Source organism: Anabrus simplex, chromosome 2, assembly GCF_040414725.1.
Source record: "Anabrus simplex isolate iqAnaSimp1 chromosome 2, ASM4041472v1, whole genome shotgun sequence".
Lineage (NCBI taxonomy): Eukaryota > Metazoa > Arthropoda > Insecta > Orthoptera > Tettigoniidae > Anabrus > Anabrus simplex.
Genome location: NC_090266.1, coordinates 554,465,908 through 554,482,192, shown reverse-complemented (window position 1 = coordinate 554,482,192; position 16,285 = coordinate 554,465,908). Strand labels below are relative to the sequence as shown.

Genomic DNA, 16,285 nt, shown 5'->3' with positions numbered 1-16,285 from the left:
ATAATGATAAATGTATCGTCTACAAATCTGGACCATAAAAGTATACTGTTGAATTTCTTGTCTTTCTCTATTTTTTTATATTCTAGGAAATCTAAGTATATTAGCTAAAATGCCAGGTGCTGGTGAACTCATGGCTAGGCCATCTTGTTTGTATATTACCTTGTCAAACATGAAGTAGTTACTGTTGGTTAGAAGTTTCAGAATGGTCATAAAGTCAGCTATTTCAAGTTGGCTATAAGTACGTAGGTTCTTTTAAAATGATTCGTAAAACTTTTTCTGGCAACCCAAAATCCATAAAGATGGAGTTCCATATGTCCTATAGTAAATTTTAGACAGAGTCCCCTTTATAAAACAGCGCAATTCATCCAACAATTCCTGAGTAAACACTATACTTTTCAAGCAAACAAATCCATTTAAAATACCTTAAATTAACTAAACAATTAGACAGCTTTAATCTGCAACCCACATCATACAATGCATTCATTCAATATTACCAATATGTATACAAATATTAAACCAGAAAAAGTTTTACCAATCATTTTAAAAAGCCTGCGTACTTATAGCCAACTTAGCCAACTTGAAATAGCTGACTTTATGACCATTCTGAAACTTCTAACCAACAGTAACTACTTCATGTTCGACAAGGTAATATACAAACAAGATGGCCTAGCCATGAGTTCACCAGCATCTGGCATTTTAGCTAATATATACTTAGATTTCCTAGAATATACAAAAATAGAGAAAGACAAATTCAACAATATACTTCTATGATCCAGATTTGTATACGATACATTTATCATTATGGACCAACGTACAACTGATGCATCTACCACCCTAGCACACCTTAATAATATCAATTCAGACATCAAGTTCACAACAGAATCTGAAGTTAATAAGGTCCTTAATTTTTTTAGATTTAACCATTACTAGACTTCAGTTTACAGAAAACCAACACACACCGCTATTACCATTAAACAAGACTCTGTACAACCCCCTAACCATAAGTGTGCTACATATAATGGTTTGATACACCGTGCCTTTAACGTTCCCATGTCAAAATCAGATTTAAATAAAGAACTTAACACTATACGTAGCATCGCACTCCACAATGGCTACAACCATAGATTTACAGAACGTATAATATATAAGTTTAAGCACCAACCGAAATCCAACTTACATCAAGAAACAACTAGATCAAAAACTTATTCAACCTTTACATTTAATCTTGACATTTACAGAGTAACAAACACATTTAAGAAGAAAAATATCAATATCGCCTTTAGAACCAATAATAGAAATCTCAACATATTTCATAACTCTAGCCTAGTTAATGTTTCTAACCCCTTCGATAAATCAGGTGTATACAGATTTCACTGTAACAACCGTGCCAGCACAGCACAAGTATTGGGTAAACAGGAAGATCCTTTAAGATCAGATACAATGAGCATGTCAATGCTATTAAATACACATGATTTTCAGCAATAGGGCAGCATATAAATGACTACAAACATAGCCTTCACCATGTTAATCACGATATTGACATCATCGATATAATAAACAAAGGCCCTTTAACTGACTTAACGGAGCAATGTTTCAGTTTACTAGATCAATATTAAAACCCTAACTACAACCTTAACGACTTGTCTGAAAAACCTACAATTTTATTTGATATACTTATTTCTGTAATTAATCATCTAAAAATACCAAAAGATCAATCAGTATACAAAATAATATGTAACACGCTAGCCTACTACCTCCACCATAATCCACGCCCTCCCGACCAATGCCCTCCAGCTACCACCACCATTCCTACCCCTACATAACATGCTCCGCCTCTCTGCTAGGGCTTGTGGTCTGTTGTCTGTCATTTTGCAAGGCAGTTCCTCTTCAACTTTACTTTCGTCAACTTGGTGCTTGAGGTGAGTTTCTATTTACTAAAGAAATTTCTCCTTGTCTCCGCTTCCGTCACGCTAATACGCAATTTATTTTCTTCTTTTAGGTCCGTCTTGGTTCGAGATCTTTCTAGATCCACCAAAAATCCTTTTGAACATATTGCTTTTTCAAGAAATCTCGGCCATCAATCTACAATTCTCAAATTTATCCTTATTTATGGATACAGCTATCAAAATTATAAGGTCAATATTACGTGACCCATATAGTAATATAATTTAATTTACTGTATCCACACAAGATATTAGTCACTATACTCTAGATACTATCAAGGCAAACTCCAATATTCTATACTGGTTATTAACATATATTCTACGAGGTTCTTTTTTTAAATCAATAATTGGTGCTGTAATCTGATTTCTAGTACGCCTCTTCAGTGATGCCTAGGCCATCTATGACAGCTGATGGCGGAGCTGTTGAGGATCCAACCAGCCTTTCGGCTGAGGACTAAACATACATACATACATACATACATACATACATACATACATACATACATACATACATATCGACTTTCAATATTCTAATCAGCCAATTTTACTGTATATTAAATATAATTAAAAAATGCTTATAATTCGATAAGGCCAATGGAATGCCTTTAATGTCCAATTAAGATATATATTATGAAGATTTTTTACAGAAACTCAATACTGTAATCAACCTTTATAACCTCTACAAGCAATTTGACGTCATTTACTATTTTTATATTCAAAAGATTGTATAATATTTATGACTTGTATTAATTCTCATAAGAATTATTCCAGTCTTCGTATTTTAAATATACAAGTTTTATGGTGTACACCCAATACATAAACTTAGTTTAACAAGTTGTACATACATAAATTTTAAAATTATGTTAGTGTAGTTTTCAGAATGCCTTGTAACAATTTTCTTAGGCTGATGATGGCAAGTACAGTTAATGAACCAGTCCCAATAATGAGATCAAATAAATATGCGATGTATTAATAACTTCATAGCATCAATGGTAACATTCCACCAAGATGCTTGCTTTTTTACGTATTTACACACAGTTACTGCTAGGCATTCTCTTGCTATTATCTTGCTCTTGCAAATAGGGCAATTTCTTTTTTGTGTGTGTGGCCATTGAGGTTGGCTTGGTTAACCTTTTTTTTTTTTTTTTTTGCAATGAAAATTATGATAACTTCCTGAATATTCAAAGATTTGCTTTTATTTCCAAGGTGCAAAATTTTTCCATCTGTATTGATGTCTGTGAAATGGTGTGATCTGCAGTATATGTGTTCTTCAAAGGCTGAATGTCGATTGTATCTAATCACATTTTTGTGTTCTTTGTATCTAGTATGGAAATTGAGTTTTGTTTGGCCTATAATGTGGCACTGCAGTTCGGTTGAGTTCATAAATTTCTTGGTTTAGGTTTAGGTTGCATTTCTTAATGTGTCTTTGCAGTGTGTGGTTCATTCTAAAGATCTTTAGACCTTTTTTTTTTTTTTTTTTGAAAATATTACACATTTTATATGGGATTTTGTTGACTTAGTTGAGGATGATGTAATTTTTCTCTTTTATGTGTGCTTTTTTGTTTTTCTTTTGTTTATTTAATAGTTATCTACTTTGTGGTTCTTTTCTTCTGTGATATATTTTAGTATTTGAATTTCTACATTGAACCATTGGTATGGAAATTGCTCTGTGTATCACTGCATTCAGTCCTCTTAATTTTGTGTGTATGGGTGGTTGGATTCGTTGTCAATTGTGTGTAATGTCTGGGTAGGTTTCCTATATATATTATATGAAAGGTTATCAATATTCCCACTGATGATAAAAAAATGCTATTTTCTTGTTAGTTTCTCGTTCCGTTGTGAATTGGAATGACTTGTGTAAATATTTCAGTGTGTTTAATGTAACTGTTGAGCTTTGTTACAACATTATCATATATGAATATTACGGTATGTCATCCACATATCAGCTCCAGTGCAAGATTCCCTTAGACTGCTGATTAGTTATGAAAATGTTACTGAAGTTATTTAGGAAATTGTTCAATAATGTACTAGGAACCATTAGTGACCTGAAACATTATTTTGCAATGTCAATTAGATGCAACAACATGACCTAATGTGCAAGGAAATGCAACGGCATGACTCAGGCAGGCAATTGGCGAGCCATCTACGGCAGACTTCCATGTTGGAAACTGACGTAATGATCGCGTGAACAACGTGATTGCTTTAGAACATACGAGAAGTATCTTTACTAACTTTTTATCCCGTGGAGATATCAAATAATGACCTACACCATCTCCTAGCCCATGAGTTAAACGTCAACATAAGTAAATTTCATTAAAATTGGCCCACGGAGTTAAAAGTTATTCCATAGTAAAATAAATCCAATTTTATCAGAAGGGGAGGAAAGCTAACACAACTGCACGATATAAAGGAGCAGGCATTTGTCCTGGTCAGACAGTTCTCAATTCACAGCAATTGCATAAGCATACTGTTGAACGTGGATATACACGTCGAAAGTCAAACTTAGTTATCGCGTAGCAGTACTCTGCTTCAATTATCTCTGGACTTGTAGTCCAGTGAACAGTGTCGGACTTGGAAAGTTTTCAATTATTACTATGAAGACTTGGCAATCTCATCATTTTTAAAGTGTTTAACAGTACTGGTGATATTAACTTACTTTAACTCAAGTGCACTTGACTATTCCAACTTCTAAGTTTCTTCGAAACAGAATAACTTAAAACATTTACAACTGATAAACATGTGCAAGTTAAGGACATTTTCTTGTGAAATAATATTTCGTTTAATGAAGCAGATTATCTCATAATAATGCTTTAAAATACACGTCTAATGACAATTTCGAACTACCAACGTATTTAATCGTTGTCGCGAGTGCGTGATATTTTACAACATTCTACTCTATTACAAGTGATTATTTTCATTTTGACCGTATTGAAAATCAATGATTAAATGTTAAACATTAATTTATTGAAACCACCTATTCAATACTGGTTAAGTCTTTATGACTATAACAATGTCATTACATTAACTTTGAGTATGGTACATGTTTCGCCTGGCATAGCAGGCATCATCAGCCATTAATTCTATCTCCAAGTCAGAGCTCTGAGTGGGTGCTATTTTAGGATTAATCACAGTCAATATTATTTATATAACATTGCAACGGAGTGATTAAGCCGTCCATGTTTTAAAGTTCTAAAGTGACATTCTACTAATGTTCGCATTTAATGGAATATATTGACTGCTAACTTACATAATTTCGGTAATGAGAACGGCTTGCTGCAAGTGGAATTAAATAATCTGTACATTTTTACAACTTATTGGAGATTAACATACGCTAGAACTATTCTTAAACATTATTTTTTACAACAATTTACATAATATATATACAAACTTATGGTACATTTTGGAACTGATTGGTTGAACTTGTCTTGAAGTTTCAATGGAATGTCTTATTCATATCCTGTCAAATGGAGGAAATGCTGATGCTGGGATGGCATTATAGTCTATTGAAGTCATAGCATTTAAATATACCTTTTTTATGTTTGTAGGACATTGAAACATGTTCAGCTTATATGTTTTGTTTTTTTTTGGTTTTGTTTTTTTAATTTTTTTTTTATAGATAACGGATTAATACGTGACCATATAAACTTGTTGTATGTTATTTCATTGTGGAGCTTTTTGAGGTTATTCAATGTCAGGTTGAAGAGCGTTCACTGGATTCAAGATGTAGTGTGTGGCTGGTGGGTGTGTTGAAGTCTGTAGAATAAAACAATAAAAGTGTGTGAGTGCTATATTAGGATGATTTATTAGTTAGTAGATTTAATGTTCTTGAAACTTACCCTTTAGACATTAGGAGGAGGTCCTGTTGTGTTGCTTGTGTGAGGTGGTCTGAACAGTTGCTTTATCTCTGCTTCTTGTATTGTAGGTATGTGTCATTGTTGGCAGGGAGTGAGTTGGGTTATTGTTGGATTTATTGTTGAATATTTTTTTTAAAAAATTTACTGTTTATGTTAAGAGATGACAATAAATTAGGGATTTGTTCCATGACCGGGTTCTTTGTTTCAACGGTGTCATTTAGATTTTTGTTTTTATTGAAGTGTTGGTCTAAAAGGATGTAGGTGTTTTCAAATTCATTCATTAGACTACCTTTATTGATGATCTTTAAGATTTGAAGGTCCTGGTCTATGGTGGTAAAGTTATGTGCCGTTTCTTTCATATGGATACTCATAGCGGAGTGTTTGTTGTGCTTAGATGCGTTGTAATGTTCTAAATATCTTGCATGAAAGCTGCGTCCAGTTTGCCCTACATAAGAAAATTCACATTGGGCGCATTTGAGTCTATAAGCTCCTGAATTGGAGTATTGGTCGTGTGTTGAATTTACTGTATGGGAGTTAGAGAATATATTTCTGTTCGTGTTGCGGGTTTTGAATGCAATATTGATGTCCTGTTTCTTGATTGGGTTAGTGATTTGGTAAAGAGCCAGATTTGTGTACGTGAAGGCAGCAAATTTTTTTTTTTTTTTTTTAGGTCTTTCAGGGGTTAGGTTAGTAGCAGTTTTTAATTTGATTTTGTTTATAATTTTATTGACTGTGTTTGGTTTGTAGCCGTTAAGTTTCGCTAGTTCTTTAATATACTGTAGTTCTTTTTTTCGGTTATCGTTGGAAAGAGGAATTTTGAAAGCTCTATAGATTAAGCTGTAGAAGGTTGCTAATTTGTGGGAATGCGGGTGCATAGATTCTTTTTTTATAGTCAGAGGGGCAAAAGTGGGTTTTCTATAGATTTGGAATTTGAATTTATCATGGGTTCTATTTATGGTTACATCTAGAAAATTTAAAGAGTTGTTGTTTTCATCTTCTTTTGTGAAGGTAATGTTATTATTGAGTCCATTAAGAAATTCTAAAATGTTGTTGCTGTTGTTTTTTGTTTATCAATGATGGCAAACGTGTCAACAATTCTTATCCATAGGTGGAGACCGTTGACTTTGTTTATAATTTTGTTAGCCTCTAAATTATCCATGAAAATGTTAGCTAAAATGCCTGAAACGGGATTTCCCATTGCCAGTCATTTTTGATGGTAGATTTTGTTGTTGAAAGTGAAGTAGTAGCTGTTCAAAACAAAGCTCAACAATTTGATAAAGTCATTTATTTCAAATTTGCTTAATTTACTGTGTTTGGTAAGGTTCTTTTGATAATATTTATAGTATCATTAATAGGGATGCTTGAATACATATTAGTGATGTCATATGAGACCATTATATGGTTGGGTTGTAGTTTAAATTGTGTTAATTTTTCGCAGAAATCAATGGAATTTTTTACGTATGCTTCATTGTTGAATTTCAAGTGTTTGTTGAGAAAATAGTGTAAAAATCTTGAGACTTTATACGTGGGACTGTTTCTACTGTTTATAATAGGGCGCACAGGAACTTCTTTTTTATGGATTTTGGGTAATGCTTTTGCGGTTGGTAATTTAGGGTTCATGATAGTGAATTTTTGATATTCCTGCTCTTGCAGAAGGAATGATAAATTTTTCAACAAAATCTTTAAGTCACGCTGAATTTTTGGTGTGGGGTCTTTGCTCACTATAGTGTAGGTATTGTCGGAAAAGAAAAGTTCTGTTTTGTTGACATAGTTGACCTTGTTTAATAAAACAGTGGTGGATCCTTTATCAGCTTTCGTAATGATTATATCGTTGTTCCTAATTTTGTTTTTTAAATCGATTATTTGTTTTTTGAGACCTGGTTGTGGGTTATTATTCAATTCATTGACTAAATGGGGAAGTTTCTTTTAAATTTCAAATCTAATGTCATTGCGTTTGTCAGTAGGGAGTTTGTTAATGTTAGATTCGATTTCGGCAGCTGTGGTGATAAGGTCGTCAACTTTGTTGGGGTTAGGCCAGTTAAATTTCATGCCCTTGTTAAGAAGATAAAATTCTTTGTCTGAGAAGCGAAATAAATGAATTTATTCAGATTCTGACGTTTACACTGAACAACAATTTCTTATTCAACACTGGACACCTTTGTAGATGACACGTTTGTCATTTTAGACTCCCACGTTACTAACAGCAACACAGTACTTGAATTTCTCAACTCCAGTGACCCACATACAAAATTCACCATAGAGTTAGAAAACAATAATGCCCTTAATGCCCATCAAGCGTGGGCGTCGTGGTGCCGTTCCCAGCCGCAACACAATTCCCGGTTGGGTTAATAATGTACGGACAACAGGATCTATTGTAACAACACTTTATCCTCCAATATATACAGTAAACCCACCCACACCATCAATACTATCCATCAAACCTCTGTGCACCCAGACGTACATAAAAAAGCAGCTTACAATATCATGTTCCTCAGAGCATTAACTGTACCTTTATCTCGCAGGAATTACAAAAAAGAAATTTATACTATTTACAATATTGCAGAACAGAATGGTTTCAGTAGAACCTTTGTCAGGAGAATCATCAACAGATATAAGAGTTGGCCCAAGACTACCCTAGAAAAAGATTCCGCTCCTAAAGAAAAGCTTTCCACATTCACGTACAATAATAGTAGTGTTTATCAAATTTCTAATATTAAAAAAAAACACAACATCAAAATAGCTTATGAGACTCCCACACCAACTCCACACTCATTTTCAATCCAAACACTGTCAACAATAACAATAACAACATTAATAAAAAATACTTGAACTCCGGAGTTTACAAATTAGAATGCCAATCCTGTAATTCCAGCTATATTGGTCAAGCAGGCGGCAATTTTGTCATAAGATATGCTGAACATCACAAAGCTCTCAAATATAATCGTTTTTCAGCTATGAGTGAACATCATAAAGCATCCAGCCACGAATACACTTCAATAGATAAAGGTCTTAAGATCTTGCATTGTGAGCAAAAAGGCACCTTCCTCAACACTCTCGAGAGCATCCACATCGATTTACATCAGTTTATGAACCCCTCTCACAATTTAAATGAAATCAATGAAAAAAAGAACATTCTTCTTGAAACATTCATTCCATACATTTGTCAGGACTTCCATAATATAAACAAACCCCGCCTCCATCTCTCCAACTCACCACCACTCCCCCCTCCCCACCAGCACTGCACCTCCCCCTCCAAACCCGCTCCTTCCGTCCTCGCAAACACAGCTGAGCCAATAATAGACTCGATCGTGCGAATGAGACCGTTACTTTCAGAAGGCCAGGCCGTTTGAGAGGACAACCACCTTCTAAACACTGTAAGTTTAAAGCTTTCTTCACACCCATTTCACACTTTTTACTTATTAGCCCAAGTTTCTCACACAACCTCATTTTTTTCCCATTACAGATTGGAACTTCATTGACCGTTTCCACTAGGACAATTACAGTTTACCATGCATCTGTCATCTCCTCTAACACAGCATCTCAATTTTATGTCACGGCCCTTCCGACCTTTTATAGTAAGGCAAACTAACCAGCCAACATTATGAAACAATAATCAAGAATGGGACCGCTAGATTGAGAAGATACTGAGAATGCTGCTGTTCTAAAGTTATAATTTCGTCTGCGTTTTTCCATCACTTGTCACAGACATTTCACCTGCATGTTATTCCAGGCTTGGTTTCTCAAACTTTTTCGCTCCCGCTCCCCTCGTAACCATTCGATGTGAAAGTGTTTGCACAAAGACAAACTTTCAGCTTGAATTTTCGACATAGCAATTTCATCCTGTTTTGAATTGTTATAAAAACAATATTTTGTAAACTAAGAGGTCCGCAACCTCACTATGTGCACTTAATTGTTCATTTGCATCTGTATCATTTGTTTTCATTTCTTTTCTTCTTAGGTTAACATAGTTTTAAGTTTCAATTATGTTTTGTATTAAGCCCTGTTTTCACTGTATTTTAGTGCAGCGAGTTGATTTTTTCTCCACAAGATGATGTAAATATTGTATATTGTGCTAATTTTGTTTCCATCATGTCTCTCTTTTGTTTCTTCATTTGTTCCTTCATTATGTTTTTTGGCAATTTTTACCTTGTATTGTGGGTTACTGTAGTCATGTCCTAGTTCGTGAACCATGGGCAACGGCTGAGTGGCCTAGTAAGTGGTCCTGAGAGTCGGGATACCAGTTGCTATGGAATGGGAGTGGGCATCTCGGATATATTCTGAGTCATGGTCCTCCTTGTGCTCAGGCGGCTAGGACTATACAATTCACCGGTGGTCCCTAACCCGTTAGAGGAGAGATCCTCACTTGGACTATGTGCAAATAGGGTAGCATCCTGCTTCATGAATTTACTGAGCTCATAACATGGGAGTAATGGAGTCCCACTCCCATTTGACAGGCGAGGGACTCCTTGGAAACAACTTTGGCGAACAAAGTGGAATTCGATGGGGAGCTATCAATATTAATGGGGCTTATGGAAGATAGAAGGTAGAGCTGGCTGACTCAGCAAAGAGGATGCATCTGGATGTGCTAGGAGTAAGTGATATTCCGGTAAGGCGAGATATTGAGGAAGAGATACGAGATTATAAAGTGTACTTGACGGGTGTTAGAAAGGGAAGGGCAGAGTCTGGGGTAGGGCTCTTTATCAGGAATACCATTGCACGCAACATAGTTTCTGTTAGGCACGTAAATGAGCAAATGATGTGGGTAGATTTGTCAGTTGGAGGAATTAGGACAAGAATTGTGTCCGCGTATTCACCATGTGAGGGTGCCGATGAGGATGAAGTTGACAAGTTTTATGAAGCATTGAGTGACATCGTGGTCAGGGTCAACAGCAAGGATAGAATAGTGCTAATGGGCAATTTCAATGCGAGAGTTGGGAATAGAACTGAAGGATACGAAAGGGTGATTGGTAAATGTGGGGAAGATATGGAAGCTAATGGGAATGGGAAGCGTTTGCTGGACTTCTGAGCTAGTATGGGTTTAGCTGTTACGAATACATTCTTCAAGCATAAGGCTATTCACCGCTACACATGGGAGGCTAGGGGGTACAAGATCCATAATAGACTATATCTTAACAGACTTTGAATTCAGGAAATCTGTTAGGAATGTACGAGTTTTTCGTGGATTTTTCGATGATACAGACCACTATCTGATCTGTAGTGAACTAAGTATCTCTAGGCCTAGGGTAGAGAAAAGAATAAAGGTAGAAAATCTCCAGGACGAGGAAATTAGACAGAAGTACATGGATATGATTAGTGAGAAGTTTCGAACAGTAGACATTAAGCAGGTTCAGGATATAGAAAGTGAATGGGTGGCATACAGGGATGCTGTAGTAGAAACAGCAAGGGAATGCCTAGGAACAACTATGTGTAAAGATGGGAAAAGGCGAACATCTTGGTGGAATGATGAAGTGAGAGCAGCCTGTAAACGTAAAAAGAAGGCTTATCGGAAATGGCTCCAAACAAGGGCCGAGGAAGACAGGGATTTGTACGTAGATGAAAGAAACAAAGCGAAACAAATAGTTGTTGAATCCAAAAAGAAGTCATGGGAAGATTTTGGTAATAACCTGGAAAGGCTAGGTCAAGCAGCAGGGAAATCTTTCTGGACAGTAATAAAGAATCTCAGGAAGGGAGGGAAAAAGGAAATGAACAGTGTTTTGAGTAATTCAGGTGAACTCATAACAGATCCCAAGGAATCACTGGAGAGGTGGAGGGAATATTTTGAACAACTTCTCAATGTAAAAGGAAATCATCCTGGTGGTGTTGCAAACAGCCAAGCTCATGGGGAGGAGGAAAATGATGTTGGTGAAATTATGCTTGAGGAAGTGGAAAGGATGGTAAATAAACTCCATTGTCGTAAGGCAGCAGGAATAGATGAAATTAGACCTGAAATGGTGAAGTATAGTGGGAAGGCAGGGATGAAATGGCTTCATAGAGTAGTAAAATTAGCGTGGAGTGTTGGTAAGGTACCTTCAGATTGGACAAAAGCAGTAACTGCACCTATCTATAAGCAAGGGAACAGGAAGGATTGCAACAACTATCGAGGTATCTCATTGATTAGTATACCAGGCAAAGTATTCACTGGCATCTTGGAAGGGAGGGTGCGATCAGTCGTTGAGAGGAAGTTGGATGAAAACCAGTGTGGTTTCAGACCACAGAGAGGCTGTCAGGATCAGATTTTCAGTATGTGCCAGATAATTGAAAAATGCTACAAGAGGAATAGGCAGTTGTGATTATGTTTCGTAGATCTAGAGAAAGCATATGACAGGGTACCGAGGGAAAAGATGTTTGCTATACTGGGGACTATGGAATTAAAGGTACATTATTAAAATCAATCAAAGGCATTTATGTTGACAACTGGGCTTCAGTGAGAATTGATGGTAGAATGAGTTCTTGGTTCAGGATACTTACAGGGGTTAGACAGGGCTGTAATCTTTCACCTTTGTTGTTCGTAGTTTACATGGATCATCTGCTGAAAGGTCAGTTAGGTGGAAAGGTAGTAAGCAGTTTGGCCTATGCTGACGACTTGGTCTTAATGGCAGACTGTGCTGAAAGCCTGCAGTCTAATATCTTGGAACTTGAAAATAGGTGCAATGAGTATGGTATGAAAATTAGCCTCTCGAAGACTAAATTGATGTCAGTAGGTAAGAAATTCAATGGAACTGTATGTCAGATTGGTGATACAAAGCTACAACAGGTCGATAATTTCAAGTATTTAGGTTGCGTGTTCTCCCAGGATGGTAATATAGTAAGTGAGATTGAATCAAGTTGTAGTAAAGCTAATGCAGTGAGCTCGCAGTTGCGATCAACAGTATTCTGTAAGAAGGAAGTCAGCTCCCAGACAAAACTCTTTACATCGGTCTGTTTTCAGACCAACTTTGCTTTACGGGAGCGAAAGCTGGGTGGACTCAGGATATCTTACTCATAAGTTAGAAGTAACAGACATGAAAGTAGCAAGAATGATTGCTGGTACAAACAGGTGGGAACAATGGCAGGAGGGTACTTGGAATGAGGAGATAAAGGCTAATTTAGGAATGAACTCGATGGATGAAGCTGTATGCATAAACCGGCTTCAATGGTGGGGTCATGTGAGGCGAATGGAGGAGGATAGGTTACCTAGGAGAATAATGGACTCTGCTACGGAGGGTAAGAGAAGTAGAGGGAGACCAAGACGACGATGGTTAGACTCGGTTTCTAACGATTTAAAGATAAGAGGTATAGAACTAAATGAGGCCACAACACTAGTTGCAAATCGAGGATTGTGGCAACGTTTAGTAAATTCTCAGAAGCTTGCAGACTCAACGCTGAAAGGCATAATAGTCTATAATGATAATGTAGTGTATGTATGTATGTATGTATGTATGTATGTATGTATGTATGTATGTATGTATGTATGTATGTATGTATGTAAATTATTTTAACCCCACCCCTTTTTTCACTGAAGATGGCTCAAATTAGCCGAAACATGTTTGAATTTGATTACTCCATCTAATGATGGAATTATGATGTACTGAATTAGGAGGATACACTCAATTTTTTACCTTTGTAAAGTAAAACACAGAATTAGTTTTGTGTTGATAAGGATAAGAGATTAATTCAAGTTGTCCGTATAATTGTCAGTAAATAAGAAATGCACAGTCAGCAATCAGGGACTGAACAATCTCAGGAAAGCTCTTTTCAATCATATATATTTTCATGATGACACTTCCATTTTTTTTTTTTTTTTTTTTAATTTTTTTTTTACAGGAGAAAAGGAGATGAGTCGTCTATTTGCAAAATCAGCTATCTCCACACGGTTAAATTTTTCAGGGAACTGAGAAAAATATATAAAATCAAATAATAAGATTTAGAATTATTTTTATTTGCTCAATCACTTATAAATAGCATTGTAATGAATACATGAATGTCACAGAATACCAATGTTTTACTTTTATAATTATTTGGAATATTTAAATTTCAAATTTGGAGATGGCTGTGTTTGAACCAAACAAAAGAAAATGAAAGAATAAAAATATACAAAACTGATTTATTTAAAAGTTAAATAAAAAGAAATCAATACAGTGTAAAAAGCCAATGTATATACACAAAATGAACCAGAATTAAACATTAATTAATGATATTGTCTACACTGTGCTCACATGCATCTTCCCCATCTTCTGGGTTGTTCTGTAAAAGGTCATTATTATCAGTGAGTTCATTGTAAAACTGCAGCACTTCAACACTTCACCACTGAGTCTCAAAATGTTTAGTCAATAAACATTCAACATCTTTTGCCCAACTCCAATTTTCGATAAAGAAAATAAGCTGGTTAAGGCCGAGTTTGCAGCTAATAGTTTGCTGTCTTGTGTGAAAGTGGACAGGGAACACATTCAGCACAAAAAATGGATTTCAAATTCTTTTGGAGATCGCTGGATTTGCAAATAGACGACTCATATATTCCAAGCCATTTAGATACTCATCACCAGAAAGCAGGTAAATGCAGGAATGCATCTGGGAGCCGAGAATCAATTCTTCTGAAATTACTCTTGGGGGAGGAGGGGGAGACAAAAGATGGAAATGGAGGTCATATTGTAGCCTATAAGAGCAATATTATAATTTTTATTTAAAAGACAGCAGTAAGAACACGACTTTCGGTCACACAGTGGCCAATAACAGACAATTTCAGCTTATCACAGGGATCAGTGCAAGAAGAACATTCAAGCATTCACTACAACCAATAAGAGATGGACCTTCAGCCATTGAAGTAAAATCCTGAAATGGTGGGAGTCTTAAACTTATTATTATCATCTGCAATCATTGACCTAAAATTGGAAGAAACAATTAACTAATCGGGAGGTGAGGAAGCTATGTACAGAATCGAGTGTCTCACTAAACAGGAGAGTTGGCAGGTGTGCAGTCATAATGTTAACTTCAGGCTTACATTATCTGCCATAATATAACATAGAAATACCTGAAAATGATATAATCACTAAGGATTCTTAATTTCAGTACCTTTTGTTCATGTTGTTTCCTACTGTGCTCTAACTTGTGCTGCTTTACCATCTCTGTGAGATTCCCAATGTATTCATCAGTCTGCGATAATAAGAAAGAGAGGCGTTTGTCTTTCTTCTGGTCAATGAGTTTCCTGAAAGTATTTTTACAAGATTTAGTATAGCTAAGAAAGACTGGAACAAAATATAGGTTTATACTTTAAAATATCATTAAAATAAATAAAATAAATTACATTCTCAACAAGACACAATTCAAATTGCATTCAATGATCACATTAAAACAATTTCCCTTTTAATCATAACAGAAACAAGACATCAAGTTTTCCCATCTCAGAAGTCAGTTATGGAAGACCGCCATAAGTAACTGGTGGTGGTTGTTGATGACGACAAGGATGATGATGGATATTGGTTTTTAAGTTCCACTAACTACTTTTACAGTTTTTTGAGACATTGAGGTGTTGCAATTTTGTCCTGTAGCAATTCTATTAAATGCCAGTAAATCTACAGAAACGAGGATGGTGTATTAGACCACCTTCAAATAATACTACCTGAGCTACTTGCTAGAAAGTACTCCACTAAAGTAACTAACATTCACTGGAAACATATGAAAAGCAGTGGCTTACCATGTAAGCAAGAGCAGATAGAGTGAGAATTCATACTACTATACTGTATATTCATCACTAACAAAGGCTGCAGCCAAACGTTTTGAATTCTTACGTTTCCATTATGTGGACTCTATCCACGTGTGCTTACATGTTTAGTTGTTGTTCTCCATCTCTTTTATATACATAATGGCAATATCTTGAATGAAATAAGATAGAAGTGTGATCTGTCCAGAAGAATGCACGATGGAAATGCATGAAATATTGTGAGTTGAGCAATCAGCTTTTAAATAAACCAAACAGGTAAGTTTCAGATTAACATACATCATAATCTGACTGTGTGTGAAAAGAAAAGGAGATCACTGCAGCAGTGAGTAAACATGACTCTAATCAGCCTGCAAAGTTTATCAAATGGTAAAGAACATGATAAACCATCGGATCTGCTACATCAACGCTGACTGGAGATACTGCATGCAAGTCCCATGTATTGGCACTGCGTTCAATTAAAAAGACAGGCTAACAGTGAACATATTGTGATCTTTTTCTTATTAGAAAGTAGCAAAAATGGCTAACAATTATACACCTTAATGAAGGAACTATAGAGAAGTGTGATGTATTCACTAAGATGCACACAAAAATGCTGTCAGTTGCATACACTGGTTTATTTACGAATTATTACACAAATTCTATTTACATCCTCTACACACATTCACTAATGAACTGCCATCATGAAACAAAAGACTACTACAAAAGAATACGAACAGACTGCAGCAAAGGCATGTCAACTACCAACCCAACAAAACCAATTCACAAACTTGACTTCAACCACATGGCTAATA

General features: G+C 35.7%; 1 protein-coding gene across 7 annotated transcripts in view; it reads right to left on the bottom strand.

The window, feature by feature from the left end:
* Positions 1 to 16,285, bottom strand: part of LOC136864217 (ATP-dependent helicase brm) — a 510,653-nt gene that overhangs the window by 291,797 nt on the left and 202,571 nt on the right. For all 7 annotated transcript variants that reach the window (XM_067140929.2, XM_067140932.2, XM_067140934.2 and 4 more), the window contains exon 9: positions 14,846 to 14,978. In XM_067140929.2, coding sequence (XP_066997030.2) covers positions 14,846 to 14,978 — 133 coding nt within the window. The remainder of the gene's footprint in view (positions 1 to 14,845; positions 14,979 to 16,285) is intronic.